The 18,811-nt window shown below is 41.4% G+C and overlaps 1 protein-coding gene across 1 annotated transcript in view; it reads right to left on the minus strand.

Annotated features, from left to right (window-relative positions):
• The window catches only part of hsf5 (heat shock transcription factor 5), a 43,230-nt gene extending 26,112 nt beyond the window's left edge, over positions 1 to 17,118 (minus strand). Inside the window, exons 1-3 of the mRNA XM_033046394.1 lie at positions 16,569 to 17,118; positions 9,649 to 10,050; positions 578 to 675 (exon numbers count right to left, since the gene is read on the minus strand). Of these exons, the coding sequence (XP_032902285.1) occupies positions 578 to 675; positions 9,649 to 10,050; positions 16,569 to 17,118 (1,050 nt within the window). The remainder of the gene's footprint in view (positions 1 to 577; positions 676 to 9,648; positions 10,051 to 16,568) is intronic.
• Positions 17,119 to 18,811: the final 1,693 nt, after the last annotated feature.

Consider the following 18,811-nt stretch of genomic DNA (forward strand, 5'->3'; position numbering starts at 1 on the left):
TTGTATAAGACTTTTGGTCTGGCCACGTTAGGAGAATTATGTTCTGTTCTGGTCGCCATAAAATAGGAAGGATGTGGAGGCTTTGGAGTGGGTGTAGGACAGGTTCACCAGGATGCTGACTGGATTGAAGTGTATTATTTATAAGGAAAAGTTTGACAAACTTGACTTGTTTTCTCTGGCACATCAGAAGCTGAGGGGCAACCTGATAGAAGCATCTAAAATTATGGAAGGCATGGATACAGTAGATAGATAGAACCTTTTTCCTAGGGTGAAAATGTTAAATACTAGAGGACATAGGCTTAAGGAGAGAGTGGCAACATTTAAAAAAGTTATGTGAGGTAAACCTCTTAAACGGAGAATGATAGATGCCAGGAATGCCCTGCCTGGGAAGGTGGTAGAAGCATATACAATAACAACATTTAAGGGGCATTTCGACAACCCATAAAAATGAAGGAAATGAAGAATATAGACCAGGGATTAGTTAGATTAGAGTGCAAACATGGTTGACTGAAGGGTCTGCTCCTGTGCTGTACTGTTCTATATTCTATGCTCTATTTTCTATGTTATATTAACGCACCTGATAATAGTTGTAGTTAGGATAAGAAGAAGTGTTTGTATTGGGACAACCTGTCATTGGATCCAGGTGGGAGTTAGGAGGACAACACTGCAAGACAGCTAGAAAAAGAAAACCCTTGTCAGTAAAATTTCTTTAAAATGCCGCATGACAAATTTCACAAGGGCATATTGGCCCAAATCACCTGCAAACCATTAATACCCATGCTTTCCAGTCTGCTGCATGCAGAACCCATTCTTACCTTGAGCAGAACCCCCATAGTGTGAAATTCCTTGGGTAACCTGGCTCCAAACTGATGAACAACACTCTGAGTAACATAGGGCCTTTATTTTCATAAACAACAAGCCCCAGCCAGAGAATGGGTGTCAGTTGGTAAGCCATAACTTCAAGCATACTGGCTGTCAAAACTATCAAAGAGATTGAACGTCTGTGATTTTTTCTGATACTATGAAACAATAAATATAAATTAACTCATGTAAAGAAATAAAAATAAATGTTTATACTTAGTTCTTGTGTTTACCATTGTTCTTCCCCATTGAAGTGAATCTGCTTGCTATTTTTGCCCTCACATCTAGCTAGGAATGGAAACACATAGATTTCTCAACAGTAGGACTGCGAAATCATGCAATTTTGTATTCTGGTCGAATGGAAATCCCAAAGTTTGGCCCAATTACAAGTTTTTTTGGGGTGATTTGCTTGGTACTTTGCATTCCAGTGGAGAATTTAAGCAATACGATCAGATGAAAATTTAAAAAAGTTCAGATTTATTAGTTATTTTCTGACTGAACCATTGCTGACTGATTACTATTAATGCCTCCACAATTTCTACACCTAATTTTTCACAATCCTAGGGTGTAGTCCATCTGGTCCAGGTGACCTATCCACCATCAGACCTTTCAGCTTCCGAAGCACCTTCTCCTCAGTAATAGCATCTTGCACTTACTTCTGCACCCAAACTCATTTGAATTTCGGGTATATTGCTAGTGTCTTCCATTATGAAGACTGGTGCAAAAATGTATTCAGTCCATCTGCCATTTTTTTGTTCCCCTCTTCATCTTTCAATAGTCCAATGTCCACTCTTGCCTCTTTGACTCTTTATATAATCTGATCAAACTTTTGGTATCCACTTTTATATTATTGGCCAGCTTACCTTCATATTTCATCATTTCTCTCCTTATTGCTTCTGTTGCCTTCTGTTGGTTTTTAAAAGCTTTCCAATCCTCTAGCTTCCTACTAATATTTGCCATACTGTATGCATTCTTTTGCTTTTATGCTGTCTTTGACTTCCTATGTCAGCCATGGTGGTTTATATCTCCGCTTAGTATATTTTTTCCTCTTTGGGATGAAAAGATCATATGTCTTCTGAATTACTTCTAGAAACTCTTGCCATTGTTGCTCCATCATCAATTCTGCTTGGGTCCCCTTCCAATCAATTTAGCCCTGGACTCACATTTCAGCTAAGCAAAGATATTTGCTCCCCTAAATGACTTAATGTAACCAAATTGGTTTCATGACAATCGAGTAGTTTCTTCATCATTATAACAAAGAATAGCTTTTGTTGTAAAATATTCAAATATTTATTTAAGTGAATTCAATTTCCACAACTGCTGTCATGAGATTTGAAGGTATTGCCAAATTATTAATTGTCAATTGTAAGTTAACTGGTAACCATTTGGGCCACTATTGCTTACAGGGAATATTTGTAGATTGTTCCTTACCAAAGTTAAGGTTAGAGAAAGACTTCCTGGACACTAAAATTCCTAAAACTGCCTAGATGATTATTAACATAGCATAGAACTGCAACAGTAGAAGTTGTCTGAACAGTTGATTATTCAGAAAAGAGTAAACTTAGGCCTGCTATGATTCTTAAAATAATGAAGCGATCTGGTAAATATACAAGAAGAAAATAATCCTAGCCCCTCTCATAGCCTCAGAGAATCCAACCACTTACAGTTAATGGAAAGAAAGAGCACAAGTGTTCTACACTAGGAATGACTTACATAAAGTGGAATTGACAGGGATTGGTTAGTTAGTTAATCAAGCAACATATCATCATTCATGTTGGAGTAGGAAAGGTGAAAATTCCATTACTTTCCTTGCTTTGAGAATCAATTTACTCTAGCTCTAGCTCATTTCTAATGTTTTCTATTCCATTTGAAAGATCATTGGCCTGGAATTTTAGCTTAGCTCATTATTGTCATGTGTACTGCGGTACAGTGAAAGGCTTTTTGTTTTGTGCTATCCATTCAACGAAAAGACTATATATGATTATAATTAAGCCATCCACAGTGTAAAGATACAGGATAACAGGTATAATATTTAGTGCAAGATAAAGTCCGATTAAAGATAGTTTGAAGATCTTCAATTAGGTAGATGAGAAGCCAGGATCACTCTCTGGTGGTGAAAGGACAGTTCAGTTGCCTGACAGCAGCTGGAAAGACACTGTCCCTGAATCTGGAGGTAGGCGTTTTCAAACATCTGTATGTCTTGCCTGATGGGAGAAGGGAGAAGAGGGAGTGACCAGGGTGAGACTGGTCCTTGATTATGCTGCTGTCTTTGCCGAGGTAGCGTGAAGTGTAGATGGAGTGCATGGAAGGGAGGTTGGTTTGCATGATGGACTGGGCTGTGTCCTTGACTCTCTGCAATTTTTAGTGGTCTTGAATGAAGCTGTTCCAAAACCATGCTGTGATGCATCCTGATAAAAATATATTCTACAGTGCATCTGTAGAAGTTGGTGAGGGATGTTGGGGGCATGCCAAACATCCGAAGCCTTCAATGGAATGGTAACTCTGTTTCTCTTGGCACAGATGCTGCCTGCCATGCTATTTCCAGCATTCCCTATTATCACAGCCACAACCAGCATCCTTTGTATAAATTATGACTCAAATCACTTGAGTGCTTTACCATTGTTGACCACTGACATCAGATATACCAAGGGTCCTTAGTGCCATACTCAGTCAAAAGCTACTATAGCAACTACAGAATTTAGGTATTTGGTCTAAATTTAAATCAAGTTTGCGATGATGTTTGAAACTGAGTAGTCTTCATTAAACCCAAACCGAATATCAGTCAGCAGGTTGATGATGAGTAAATGTCAACTAATTGAACTATCAATTACACCTTCCATCTCTTTGCTGATGATAGATGATATAACTGGTTAGCAATTGTCTATTTGGATTTGCCCTAGTATGTGTGGACAGAACATCCCTGGCCAATGTTCTATATTGCTGGATGGATGCCAGTATTGTAACTGCTTTACAAAAATCTCACATGACTCATAGCTAGTTATGGAGTCCAAGTCTTCGGTACTATAGTCAGAATGTTGACTGGTCCAATTTGCCTGTGCTGTTTCAGGTCCTTGAGCTGTTTCTTGTAGTCACATGGCGATTTCATATGGCTCCTGGGATTGTGGGAACGCTGAGTGATGAATGAAAATGTCTCCACCATTTCTGTAACACATATTCTGGGCTACTCCATCACTATAGATATAGATGTGCTTGGTGTCTCCTGTTCCTGTTAGCTGTTTCATTGTGCAGAACTAGATGTGACAAAGCAGAGCTTTGATATGATCCATTGGTTTTGGAATACACAGATCTGTCCACTGCATCCTGTTTATTTATTGCAAATAAGCATGCACATAATTTTAGTTTACAGTTATATCAGATTCACAATTCACAAGTTCATAAGAGCAGGTGTAGGCTATTCGGCCCATCAAGTCTACTCTGTATTCAATCATGGCTGATCTATCTTTCCCTCTCAACCCCATTATCTTGCCTTCACCCCTTAACTCTTGACACCCTTACCAATCAAGTATCTGTCAATCTCCGCCTTAAAAATACCTAATTACTTGGCCCTCTGTGGTAAGAATTCCACAGATTCACCACCCACTAACTAAATAAATTTCTCATCTTTTTAAAGGTACGCCCTTTTATTCTGAGGTAATGCCCTCTGGTTCTAGACTCTCCCACTAATGGGAACATTCACTCTGCATCCATTCTATCCTGGCCTTTCACTATTCTGTAAGTTTCAATGAGGTCCACTTCTAAACCCCATTGAGTACAGGCCCAGTGTCGTCAAACGTGCATCATATGTAAACCCAATCATCCCCGGGATCATTCTCGTAAACCTGCTCTGGGCCTTCTCCATCGCCAGTACATCGTCCTCAGATATGGGAACCAAAACCGCTCACAATACTCCGAATGCGGCCTGACCAATGCCTTATAAAGCCCCAACATTTCATTCCTGTTATTATATTCTAAGGTTGGCAACTTATTTTTAAGTAGACCTGATGCTTATGCCTGCAGCATGCTTTTTTGAAGCATTGTTGGGCCCTGCGCATAACTCTAGTGCCTGTCTGAGGAATGTGCTGGACTACAGGGTTAGATATTGTAGTGGAATACAATTCTACTGCAGTTGATGGCCCACAGAGCCTCAAGGATGCCTAGTTTTGAGCTGCCGGAGCTGCTCAAGTCTATTCCATCTAGCATGAAGATAGTGGCACCCAAAATTGTTATATGGTTATATGGTTATATGGTTAAAACAATAAATGTGTTCTCTGTGTGAAGACATGGCATTTATGTCTAAAAGACCATGTGATTCTTGCTTTTACCAATCCTGTCATGGTAGACTTGCGAGAAGTAGTTTTATGTTTATTCGCTTCCTACATGCCAAAGAGCCAGCTAGCAACTGTCATTTGGGATATGGTCACCTCTTTCTGTGGTGGTGCTAATGAGGCACTCTTAATGATGGACATTAAGGTTCCCCTTGTAGCTATTTCTACTCTCAGTGCTGCTTTCCAGAAATATTTAACATGGAGGTTTACAGATCCATCAGTTGAAAGAGGATGGTTGATAGTAATCAGGAGGTTACCTTAGAGATCTTATGGATTCTGGTCTAATGACGAGAACTCACAAAGTTAGTTGCCCTCCCTTTATATCTTTATATTGTGTTTTTGATTTTTTTGTCTTTGGATCGAATTCTGTCTTTAATTTGTGTATTGATGATGTCTTTATTATTTATTTTACTCCGATTATATGTTTTTTACTCTTGTTAAATTCTGTAAGGTGTCCTTGAGACTTTTGAAAGGCGCCCATAAATAAAATTTATTATTATTATTATTATTATTATATCATAATATTAGCTGGATCTTCCCATACAATGGGAAAAATGTATCTAAGCACTATAATGGTGGATCAAGTCAAGTCAAGAGTTTATTGTCATATGTCCCAGATAGAACAATTCAATTTCTACTTGTTGCAGCACAACAGAATATGTAATCATTATAAATAATATTAAAAAAACTCAGAAAAAAAGTTCAAACAATAACAGTGCAATAATAATTATAGTTTATTGTAGTTCATAGCTTATGAGGTTGTAGTGTTTAATAGCCTGATGGCTGTAGAGAAGAAGCTGTTCCTGAACCTGGACGTTACAGTTCTCAGGCCTTCTTCCCGATGGCAGTGGTGAGATGAGTGTGTGGCCAGGATGGTGTGAGTCTTTGATAATGTTGGCTGCCTTTTTGAGGCAGTGACTACGATAGATCCCTTTGATGGTGCGGGGGTCAGAGCCGGTGATGGCCTGGGAAGTGTTTACAACTTTTTGCAGTCTTTTCCGCTTCTGGACTTTCAAGTTGCCGAAACCAGGCCACGATGCAACCAGTCAGTATGCTCTCTACTGGGCACCTGTAGAAGTTCAAGAGAATCCTCTATGACATACCGAATCTCCGTAATCTTCTCAGGAAGTAGATGCGCCGATGTGCTTTCTTTATGATTGCATCAGTGTGCTGGGTCCAGGAAAGATTGTCGGAAATATGCACGGCCAGGAATTTGAAGTTTTTGACTCTCTCCACCATCGTCCCTTTGATGTAAACAGGACTGTGGGTCATCATCTTCCAAAGTCCACAATCAGTTCGTTGGTTTTTATTGTCAATAGACAATAGAAAATTGACAATAGGTGCAGGAGTAGGCCATTCGGCCCTTCGAGCCAACACCGCCATACAATGTGATCATGGCTGATCATCCACAATCAGTACCCCATTCCTGCCTTCTCCCCATATCCCCTGACCGCTATCTTTAAGAGCCCTATTAAGCTCTCTCTTGAAAGTATCCAGAGAACTGGCCTCTATCGCCCTCTGAGGCAGAGAATTCCACAGACTCACAACACTCTGTGTGAAAAAGTGTTTCCTCATCTCTGTTCTAAATGCCTTCCCCTTATTCTTAAACAGTGGCCCCTGGTTCTGGACACCCCTGACATCGGGAACATGTTTCCTGTCTCTTAAGTGTCCAAACCCTTAATAATCTTATAAGTTACAATAAGATATCCTCTCATCCTTCTAAATTTCAGAGTATACAAGCCCAGCCGCTCCATTCTCTCAGCATATGACAGTCCCGTCATCCCGGGAATTAACCTTGTGAACCTACACTGCACTCCCACAATAGCAAGAATGTCCTTCCTCAAATTAGGGGACCAAAACTGCACACAATACTCCAGGTGTGGTCTCACTAGGGCCCTATACAACTGCAGAAGGACCTCTTTGCTCCTATACTCAACTCCTCTTGTTATGGAGGCCAACATGCCTATCGCTTTCTTCACTGCCTGCTGTACGTGCATGCTTACTTTCATTGACTGATCAACAAGACCCCCCAGATCCCGTTATACTTCCCCTTTTCCCAACTTGACACCATTTAGATAATAATCTGCCTTCCTGTTTTAGCTACCAATGTGGATAACCTCACATTTATCCACATTAAACTGCATCTGCCCACTCACGCAACCTGTCCAAGTCACCCTGCATTCTCATAGCATCCTCCTCACAGTTCACATTGCCACCCAGCTTTGTGTCATCTGCAAATTTGCTAATGTTACTTTGAATCCCTTCATCCAAATCATTGATGTATATTGTAAATAGCTGCGGTCCCAGCACCGAGCCTTGCGGTACCCCATGAGTCACTGCCAGCCATTCTGAAAGGGACCCGTTAATCCTTACTCTTTGTTTCCTGTCTGCCAACCAATTTCCTCTCCATGTCAGCACTCTATCCCCCATACCATGTGCCCTCATTTTGCCCACTAATCTCCTATGTGGGACCTTATCAAATGCTTTCTGAAAGTCCAGTTACACCACATCCACTGGCTCCCCTTGTCCATTTTCCTAGTTACTTCCTCAAAAAATTGCAGAAAATTAGTCAAGCATGACTTCCCCTTCGTAAATCCATGCTGACTTGGACCAATCCTGTTTCTGCTATCCAATGTGCTGCTATTTCATGTTTTATGATTGACTCCAGCATCTTCCCCACCACCGATGTCAGGTGTATAATTCCCTTTCTTTCTCCTGCCTTTCTTAAAAAGTGGGATAACATTAGCTACCCTCCAATCCACAGGAACTGATCCTGAATCTATAGAACAATGGAAAATGAACACCAATGCGTCCACAATTTCTAGAGCCACCTCCTTAAGTACCCTGGATGCAGACCACCAGGCCTTGGGCATTTATCAGCCTTCAGTCCCATCAGTCTACCCAACACCATTTCCTGCCTAATGCGGATTTCCTTCAGTTCCTCCGCCACCCCAGATCCTCTGGCCACTAGTAAATCAGGAAGATTGTTTGTGTCCTCCTTAGTGAAGACATATCCAAAGTACCTGTTCAACTCATCTGCCATTTCCTTGTTCCCCATAAAAAATTCACCTTTTCAGTCTTCAAGGGTCCAACTTTGGTCTTAATTATTTGTTTCCTTTTCACATACCTTTTACTATCCTCCTTTATATTCTTGGCTAGCTTACCTTCGTACCTCATCTCTTCTCTCTGTATTGCCTTTTTAGTTAGTGTCCAAGTGGTCGAGTGCAGAGTGGAGAGCCAGTGAGACCGCATCCTCCGTGGACCTATCGTGATGGTAGGTGAACTGTAGTTGGGTCAAGTTTCTTATTGAGGTAGTAGTTGATATGTCCCATAACCAACCTTTCGAAGCACTTCATCACCTGCCATTATTGTTGTAGATCATGGTTCTGTGAATATCTCTTCATCAATTAGCTGTCTGATTCATTTGTAGAAATCAATGTAAGGAAAATGAAAGCCACATTGTATCCAAGAACTGAAAGGATAGTTGCAAACAGTTTGAGGCCATCTTAGTAAAACTACGATAAGAATAATAGTTTAAGAAGGAACTGCAGATGCTGGAAAATCGAAGGTAGACAAAAATGCTGGGGAAGGGTTTCGGCCCGAAACGTTGCCTATTTCCTTTGCTCCATAGATGCTGCCTCACACACTGAGTTTCTCCAGCATTTTTGTCTACATAAGAATAATAGTTGTGTTTTCTCTATTTTCCTGTCCAAAACATAACTTAAGCCTTGTGACTTTCCTATATTTTACCAATAAGTTGAAATTCAAGCACACTGAGTGAACAGAATATATAACGGAGATGACATAATTATCGGATGGAGTCATTGGAAGGGTCAAAGTGAAAAATGATGTGTGACATGGAAAAAATAAAAAATAAAAATGTAAATAAAAATAACTAGGTTGAAGCATGATATTTGAGCAAGAATATACTGTTAGCCCAAGAAGCATGTCAAAAGATATCTGATTACAAGGTTGGGTGTAATTTTGGAAACTCCAGGATGTCCTGTGGCAGCACAGTGGAAGCAAACTTGACTCAGCTCCTTTATCTCTCCTCTCCTTTTACTAATATTGCTTACAAAATATTTGTTTATTCCTCCTAAGTTATTCCATTATCCATTTGTAATTTAGGTTAAATTAAAATTTTGAATTATTTACCAATAAGTGCACCACACTCTGCTGGTACAATTTCCTCTATTGCTCACCAATGCTGTTTAAATATTCACCATAATTTCTCTTAGCACAGAGGGATAAATATCATACATCCTTAGCACATATTGCCCTAAATTAACTTTATGCCAAATCATTAATTTTGTCACAGTTCCTTATGCAGTCGAGACCTGGGATAACATAATATTTGATAGATTGTGTGCTTTTGAGCAATTGAAAAATGCATTTCATACAATCAAGATGAGAGAAAACAACTTAGTGTATAGCAATAACTAGAAATGTAATGAAATTATACCTGTTGGATAGAAGGCCTGATGATACTGTGAAGGAGAAGTAAGATAACTGGTATATTTCTGGCCAGCACTTCCTATCTCTTGAGATCCTTGTTGGACATGCACATTATTAGGATTTGGTTGCAGAGTATAGGTGACCTCAGTCGGAAATCGTTGTATGACAGAAAATGGAATAGCTTTGTCTGAAAATGGTGATGAAGAGGTGGAATCAATTTGTCCAGCCACTAGTCCAATAGAGCTGTGCCATGTACGTGGGGGAATCGGAGTTCGATCTAGGCCACCAGGATTAGACCCAGATAAATTTTTAATGGACACTGTATGTAAAGGACTTTGATTGTGGGTCGATGAAATAAATGGATATGGTGACAGGTTATCTCTGCGGAAAGTCCGTTGAAGTTGACCAACTGTCACAGGTCCTGCACAAAACACAGTAGTGGAGACAATATTACATGGTGCGTCCTTTATACATACACAAGAAATTCTTGCTTATAATAAAAAAACAAAAATTTGCTATTGATATCAAAGAATAAACATATTAAACTTCTGCACAGCATTACTTATTCACTATTTCAATGGAGCTATTAATGTTAATGCTTTCAATAATATAATTGGCACTGATGTAGCATTTTCTGCTAATATCATCACTTTAATTTCCAGCTCTTGTCTATAATCTTGGTTCACTACTTTTCATAGTGAAATAAATATTATTTCAATCCACTAATTCATATGAGTAAATTCCTGACATCATCAAAGCTTTAATAAATTTTAAATTTACAAATAAGCGGGGTCTATAGAAATATCCCAACAGTATAAAAGGGAAATATTTTTTTGAGAGGTTGGGGATAGAGAAGTCCATTTTTGTGGCTGTACCAAACTTGAGAAATATCTTATTCTGTTTTCTAAATTCTTAATCATTAAATTTTGTGAAATTACAGCAATAATGGTTATGACACACTAACTAGTTATTGACCCTTTAAATCCATGTAACATCCTACTATAACAATCCTTGCTAATTCCATGATCTCATTTTTTTCCATTGTATGAATTATTCACTTTAAAGTACCTATACCATGTACTTTCAATTGATCCCATTTTCACCCTTTTTACAGACAGTGAATTTCAGATCACAACAGTACTCTTCTTGAAATAAACAATATCTCCAATCCCACATCCAATCCATGACTGAAAACAGCTTCCCTCTCTTTACCCTATCTAAACCAATCATGATCTTGGACAACTCCATCAAATCTCTTCTTAAGTTTCTTTGCCACACGAAAATAATCTTAGCTCTCTAGTTTTGCTGTGATCTTTGCTGTGATGTCGAGTTCCCATGTACTCAGCAAGACACCTCCATCCACTGCTATTTGCACCAGTACTGTGGGTTCATTTTCAGCATTCCAGGTAGCGCCAACACTTATCACCACATTTCCACTTTAGCACTTTGTAGAATGTTGATTTCAGAATTCAAAACAGAATATTGTATCAGTTAAATGTATCAGTTAAATGTATTAAAGTCCGTTCAAGCCATTAAAACTGCAATTTTTTGTCAGAATTAGGGTTAACTTAAAATCAATCCTCTGAAAATTGAAAGATGCTTCAAATCTTTCACAAATGTTGAATGGTTGGAAGTGAAATAGAACACAAACTTGAGGCCCATAACTACTGAATCCTCCTTCAAATTTGTATTGAGTGCAGTTTTAATTCTCACTATAATAGGAAAATCTATTCAGTATTGGTTGCTTCACTTTCTATACTTTCAATTTCTTCAATCAAATGGATAATGTTCTTTATTGTAAGTTTAAGATGGCAAAATAAAAGGAATGAGGGTGAATGATGAAAGCCGCCTGAAAGAAGTAGAGTTAGGGCAGTCTTCGTCATGCTGTCTAAAAAAGAGCAGGCATCTATATCTAAATTAGATTATTGTCACTCATACCGAGGTACAGTGAAAAGCTTTGAAAAATTAATGGTATATTTCAAGGCATAGAAAAACTGCTATGTAGTTTACAAATATTTGTGCATGACTTTCTGAAAGTGTTGAGATCTTCACCGATTAATGTTGTTAGAGCATGGGAATTGTGTACTTACACAATTTCCAAGTCAGCGTCTATATTTTCCATCTATCTTTTATTTTTGTCAAAGAACATAAAGTTTTCTTGTCACTGAATCTCCAAATATCTCATACTTTGCAAATCATTCCAATGAACATTTGGCAAATATTCTTTTAAATTGCGGCACATGAGAGTGTTTTCAATTCTGAGGCTCTTTTGCAAAATGACTCATGAGAAGGTTTAATCCACATAATTCACTATGGTCCTGGATTTCTATTGCTAGGACCAATTCATGAGCGACTTTCTCCTCATCCTCAAGCTTTCTTCTCATTTCATTAGTGACTTCTACACTGCTCCAGAAGTTGGGACTGATTTTATAAACTTTATTGCCAAGGATGGTTTCCTCTCAGGAATGGAAACTTGGAAGGATTGACTAAAATTCATTCTTAGATTCTGAGTAAAACTTATGAATGAAAAGAATACTTTTGCCATGACTTTCAAATTTAATATTGGGTTAAGATGTGTTTATCTGCAGGTGAGCATGCAAAGTTTGACATCTCTACCTGCATTAATAACTGCAAGAACACACCTGGAGGAGAATATGGCCTTAAGTACTAAATGACAGAGGGCCCTTTGTTTACTTAGCCATTTGTGAGAGTCCTGAAAAGACAAACATTATATTTTATCTTGATATCAGGAGGCACTTCAATAATGTAAATAATCTAAGATAATTAATCTGTACATGATTACGTAAGAGCCATGTACTTTCCTGCAGTGAATTATTGTTGGTTATATCTTCAATGATGAAATGTCTAACTGGAAGAATTTAATCAATTTTCAGTTGCAACAGAACTGATGATTTGTTTTCAATACTATAAATGCATTTCTTCTAAATGCCTACATGCAATCACTTTAATTTTGAATGGAAATCTCAAGTGTGGTTTAAGAATAGTCATTTAAAAAAAACCCAGTGTGGTCATTATGTAACAATATACAGAAATAATTTTGAATATTGTACATACTGAGTGATGATGGAGGCTGAGTGAGATTCTATCACTCTCTCGGATTGAATATGCTCTATTGGCCAGGCAATTATACACTGAGCCACCAAGATGCCTGCAGGGGACCTACTGAATATAATTTGTTGACATTAGGCAGAACTGGATAAGTGGCTGAATTTTCCCTCAAACTGTTATGGAAAATGTCTGCTAATAAGCTGGAGGTCTTTGGGTGCTGTGGCTGTTTGGACTAGAAAATGCATGGGGTGTTTGGAGTATGATGGGCAATTGGAAAGTGGCTATGAAGAGAGCAAACAGCAGCAGCGGTACAGGATACTGAGTTGGATAGCCATGATCATATTGAATGGCGGTGCAGGCTCGTAGGGCCGAATGGCCTACTCCTGCACCTATTTTTTATGTTTCTATGTGAGCTTCATATTTCAACAGATCAAGCAGCTGGAGAAAGGGTGAAAAGCTGGGGTCAATGGAGGGCATGGGCCATAAATGGAAAAATAAGGTAAATCAAGATGGACATAAAGGTGGAGGGAGCTGAGATGGAGGGGCCAGTAAGAGCAAAGTGGTGAAAGGCAGGGAAGCTGAATGGGAGGAACCGAAGGAGGTAGGGGAGTAGCGGGCACAGGAAAAGGATATTGGCAGTATCATGCATCTATATACATGTATTAATGTGTTACCAGAACATGTCTGCATGTTTCAAATGTCTGTGAGTTGAAATACATATCTACGCTAGGTAAGTACAGTAGAACCTGATCTCCAATTATCTTAAAACTCCTTGCCATTGAACCACAAACTTTCTCCTTACAGACTGCAATTTTCATCTTATGTTAAATAAATTCATGGATAAATTTAAAACGTAGATTTGGCTACCGTTTGGCTGAACATTTGCACTCGGTCCGCCAAGCGCTACTAGATCTCCCAGTTGCTAACCATTTTAACTCCCCTTCCCACAGTGACCTTTCTGTCCTTTGCATCCTACATTGCCAGGCTGAGGCCACATGCAAACTGGAGGAACAGCACCGTATATATTTAGTGTTCAAAAGGGAACTGCAGATGCTGGAATATCGAAGGTACACAAAATTGCTGGGGAAACTCAGCGGGTGCAGCAGCATCTATGGAGCGAAGGAAATAGGCCTATTTCCTTCGCTCCATAGATGCTGCTGCACCCGCTGAGTTTCCCCAGCAATTTTGTGTACCTACCGTATATATTTAGATTAGTTTAGAGATATAGCGTGGAGACAGGCCGTTCGGCCCACCGGGTCCGTGCCGACCAGCGATCTCCGCAAATTAACACCACCCTACACACACCAGGGACAATTTTTACATTTACACCAAGCCAATTTACCTACATACCTGTACGTCTTTGGAGTGTGGGAGGAAACCGAAGATCCCATGGGGAGAACGTACAAACTCTGTACAGACTGCACCCATTGCCGGGATCGAACCCGGGTCTCCAGCGCTGCAAGCACTATAAGGCAGCAACTCTACCTGTGTCTCCGTGCCGCCTTTTGTTTGTAACCCAATGGTATAAACATTGAATTCTCCAATTTAGTTAATTTCTACAATCACCTCCCTCCCCTTCCCCCTTCCTGCCAACCCCCCTCCCTCCCACCCTACTGGGGAGTCGTGGTGAGAATGGTTCCCATGGAAAGCAGAAATGAAGGGAGGGGTAGATGTGACAGGTGGTGTGATCTTGCAGCTGATGGAAATGTTGAATAATGCTGTGTTCGATGCGAAGGCGTGTGGAGAAGGATAAGCTCTAAGGAGACTCTATCCCTATTCTCTCATCATGGGGGTGGGGGGAAGGGGTTCAGCAGTATGAGAGTAGATGTGTGGAAAATGGAGGGTACCATTAATCATGGTAGAGGAGAGAGGAATGAGAACTCCATTGAAAGATGCTGCCTCACAGTTCCAACAAACTAGGTGCTGTGTGGATGGTGCTTGCATGTTGTCCCTGTGCCTACATAGGTATTCTTCCACAACCCAATAATGTGTGGCTTTGTAATGTAAATGGCCATAAATGGCTCCTGTAGATAGGCAATTTGATATTTGGGGGTGACGTGGATGGGAATGTAGAATAGAATGGGTTCAGGTAGTATTAGTGTAAAATTGGGTGCTAGATGTTCCATGTGGATTTTGAGGGTCCAAGGGTTTGTTTCAAAGCTGCATCTCTCTCTTGTTGTTCATCGTTGAACATTGCTCATTGTTCTTCCTGACTTCCAGCTGAGTCCATTCCTGTGGTAATCGCAAGGGGAAGGAAATTCACTCACTATTCCATCTGTTACCAATGCACTTTTAGCTGCGACATGTATATTTTGCAAGGCGCATTTGTGCATTTCTGAAATCCCATGATGCCTACCACTCTGTTGCTATGAGCAGAAGGTGCATGGGATCTTTATCAACTTCCAATTCCATATACCATTTTGACCTGTAGATATTAGGCTTGTCCTTCATTTATTGTAGGTCAAAATGTTACAATTAGAGGATGCTTAATTAAGTAAAATGGAGTAACACATTAAAAAAAAATTCTACCCGTGAGTGGTCAAAATGCAAAAATGAAATCCTGGATCAGTGTTAATAGAAGATTCATCTCTTCCTTTCAAAAGTGAAATCCATTGCTTCTTGGAGAAAATAAAATCTGCACGAGATGTGTAGGAAAGAACTGCAGATGCTGGTTTACACCGACGGTAGACACAAAATGCTGGAGTAACTCAGCAGGTCAGGCAGCAACTCTGGAGAAAATAGGTGAAGTTTTTGGTCAAGACCCTTCTTCAGATTTCAGACAGAAGCAGGGTCTCAACCCAAAACATCACGTATTCCTTTTCTCCAGAGATGCTGCCTGATCTGCTGAACTCCAGTAATTTGTATCTATCATCAGCAGGAAAGATCTGGGAATGGAATTGATGCTCGTGCACAAGGTTAATTCCCGGGATGGCGGGACTGTCATATGCTGAGAGAATGCAGTGGCTGGGCTTGTATACTCTGGAATTTAGGATGAGATGGGATCTTATTGATACATATAACATTATTAAGGGTTTGGACATGCTAGAGGCAGGAAACATGTTCCAAATGTTGGGGGAGTCCAGAACTAGGGGCCACAGTTTAAGAATAAGGGATAAGGCATTTAGAACGTTGATGAGGAAGAGGGTGGTGGAGGCCAGTTCTCTGGATACTTTCAAGAGAGAGCTTGATAAGGCTCTTAAAGATAGCGGAGTCAGGGAAAATGGGGAGAAGGCAGGAACGGGGTACTGATTGTGGATGATCAGCCATGATCACATTGAATGGCAGTGCTGGCTCGAAGTGCCAAATGTCCTACTCCTGCACCTATTGTCTATAGGCTCGATGGGTTGAATGACAAAGACCAGAAGAGGATCAAGGGATCACAGTGGCTCAAGAAGCTGGCTAATCAAAACTTTCTCAAGGGCTATTTGTGATAGGGAATAGTTTCCTAGCTAAACAATCCATATTGCATGAGAATTAAAAAAAAATCAAGATACCACTACCAAAATTATCAAACTATTGTATCCAAAATGACACGATTTATACACTAAACATAATGTAAAGAGAACTCAATGGGTCAGGCAACATGTATGGGTAACATATTGGGTCAGGACTCTTCCTAACCCAAAACATCAGTTTGAAGAAGGTTCTCGACCCAAAACATCACCTATACATGTTATGAGGGATGCTGTATTACCCACTGAGTTACTCCAGCACTTTGTGTCTTCTCTGAGTTTGTAAACCAGCATCTGCAGTGTCTTGTGTTTGCATCATGGGAAGAGTTTCATGTTGTTATGCCTGGCATTCATTTTCTCTCTCCCCACTACCCATTTGAGTCTCTAACTGTAACTCCATCCCTACCATGTCGGTCTCCTTTGTTCTGGCCAATGGAGTCCATGGAATTGGTGAGATATCTCTGAAAACGGTTGGGTGGTCTGGTGTTGACCTGGAGCCCAGCCGCCAACTTGGCTTTGTTAGCACTGGTTAGTCTTTTCATGTTGATGAGAAGCTCCGGATGATCCTGTTTGAAGCTGGGGTTGTGGAAGTGATGAAGGAGCCCGTCCCCTGCCCCCAGCTCGCCGGGCACTGGGTGCTCGCCGCTCCCTTGACCCATCTTTCTGAAGCCATAGAGGTTGAGCTGGCGGATGAAGCTGGTGAAGTTGGTGGTTTTGAAGAGCAGGTCGGTGTCGGGCTCCAGGTTGGCACCATTGTTGACGTTCTTGATCGGGGTGAGGAGCTCGGATTCGAAGAGTTGCTGGTCGACGATGAGCCCTTCACCGCGGGGGTCCCAGCGGATCGAGCGGTACCGGGGGCTGTTGACGATGCGCCACAGCTTGGCCGGGAAGTTATTGGGGTTGATCGGGGTGGAGAGAAGGAACTCCTCCATTTCATGGCTCACGACGGGGCTCATCGGAGGGATTGATCCAACTGATTGACGAAGCATAAAGTGTGGCTGGGGAAAAAGGGGGCGGCGTGGAACAGGGCACTCCTCCTGACAGCTATCGATCACCCGGCCGGGTTCCGATGCCGATCGATCCTTCGATGGAACCGTTGGTCCGCGTTCCCGAACTGCCGTTTAAATTCCAATCCCGGCCAATCAGTTTGTGAGCTCGGGCTCGCGCCCAGCGCCCAGCGCCACGCGAGTAAACGCCCGCAGCACGAGGGCGCGGCGCCCGCAGCCGCCTCGCGGCCACAAGCGCCCGCCCCGGGGGTGCACATGCTTGCGGAGGGCAAAGCTGCACTTCGCACCTCCACGGCGCTGTGCCCCGAGAGATTTCCCTCCGCCAGTTATTATTATGTGTGTATTATAAGTATATAATATAACATAATTTATAATATAATAATAATAATTACGATTATATGTGTGTGTATATATATATATGTGTGTATTATATTATATTAGATTAGATTAGATATAATTAGATTAGATTAGATATAATTTATTGCCACACAGCCAGGCTGGTGGAAATTTGGGTTGTATGTATATACTATAGCATAATAATTTATAATATTAAAATATTTCACTAGGGGATCCTCACTAAATAATCTCACTAGAGGATCCTCTATATCCCGCAGCTCCGCTCTCATGGGCCTGTCCCACTTGGGCGACTTTTCAGGCGACTGCCGGCGACCTTCAACTCAAGTTGCCGGCAATCGCCTGAACGGCAACTGGAACAGCGATTGTCAGAGTGGAACACACACAAACACACAAACACACCGCTTCCTTCACCAGTCCGTTATGCAGGCGGGGATAGGGCAAGCGGCGGGAGAGCAGTCTAAAAAATTCACACGGGGTAAAGCCAAGGTGAAACAGACACACACCAGTATGAACAGGAAGGTTGGCGCTGTAATTAAGATGGTTAAAGCACAGTGTACGGTAAATCCTTTAAAAGAGGGGGGCGGGGGAGGGGGGGGGGGGAGGGGGGGGGATAAGGAGTGGAGACAACTATTGAGAAGCCAGAGACACACGGCTGTGAAGCTCGGCGGACATTAACATTACCGGTCGGTTATCCTTGGTTCTGAAAACTACTGCTTACCTTTGTTTTTCCCAATGAGCCGGTCAACACCGGCTACAACCTACGAGAACCTCCGAGAACCTTCGACCTCCTGGCGACCCACGTACGGCACGAGAATTCTCGCTACTCTCCATGGAGGCTTCATTCTAGTCGCTGCTAATTTTTCAACATGTTTTTCAACAAAATTCACAGCGACCATAATGAGGCCGCGACTAATTCCCAGAATGCGGGAACTCCTCACGACCATGAAGGCGACTTCCCGGCAACCACCCGCGAACATGTGGCGACCTCATAGTCTCCTGCAGTCGCCTAAAAAGTTGCCTAAGTGGGACAGGCCCATTACTCCCTCTCCCCCTATTCGTAACAAGGCCAGAGTCCCCCTTGTCCTCACCTTCCACTCCATCTGCCATCGCATACAACATATAATCGTCCGACATTTTCGCACACCTCCAATGGGATCCCACGACTGGCCACACCTTCCCATCTCCACCCCTTTCTGCTTTCCACATAGACCGTTCCCTCAGTAACTCCCTGGTCAATTCGTCCCTTCCCACCCAATCCACCCCTTCCCTGGTTACTTTCCCCTGC

Source organism: Amblyraja radiata, chromosome 28 (assembly GCF_010909765.2).
Source record: "Amblyraja radiata isolate CabotCenter1 chromosome 28, sAmbRad1.1.pri, whole genome shotgun sequence".
NCBI classification, from domain to species: domain Eukaryota; kingdom Metazoa; phylum Chordata; class Chondrichthyes; order Rajiformes; family Rajidae; genus Amblyraja; species Amblyraja radiata.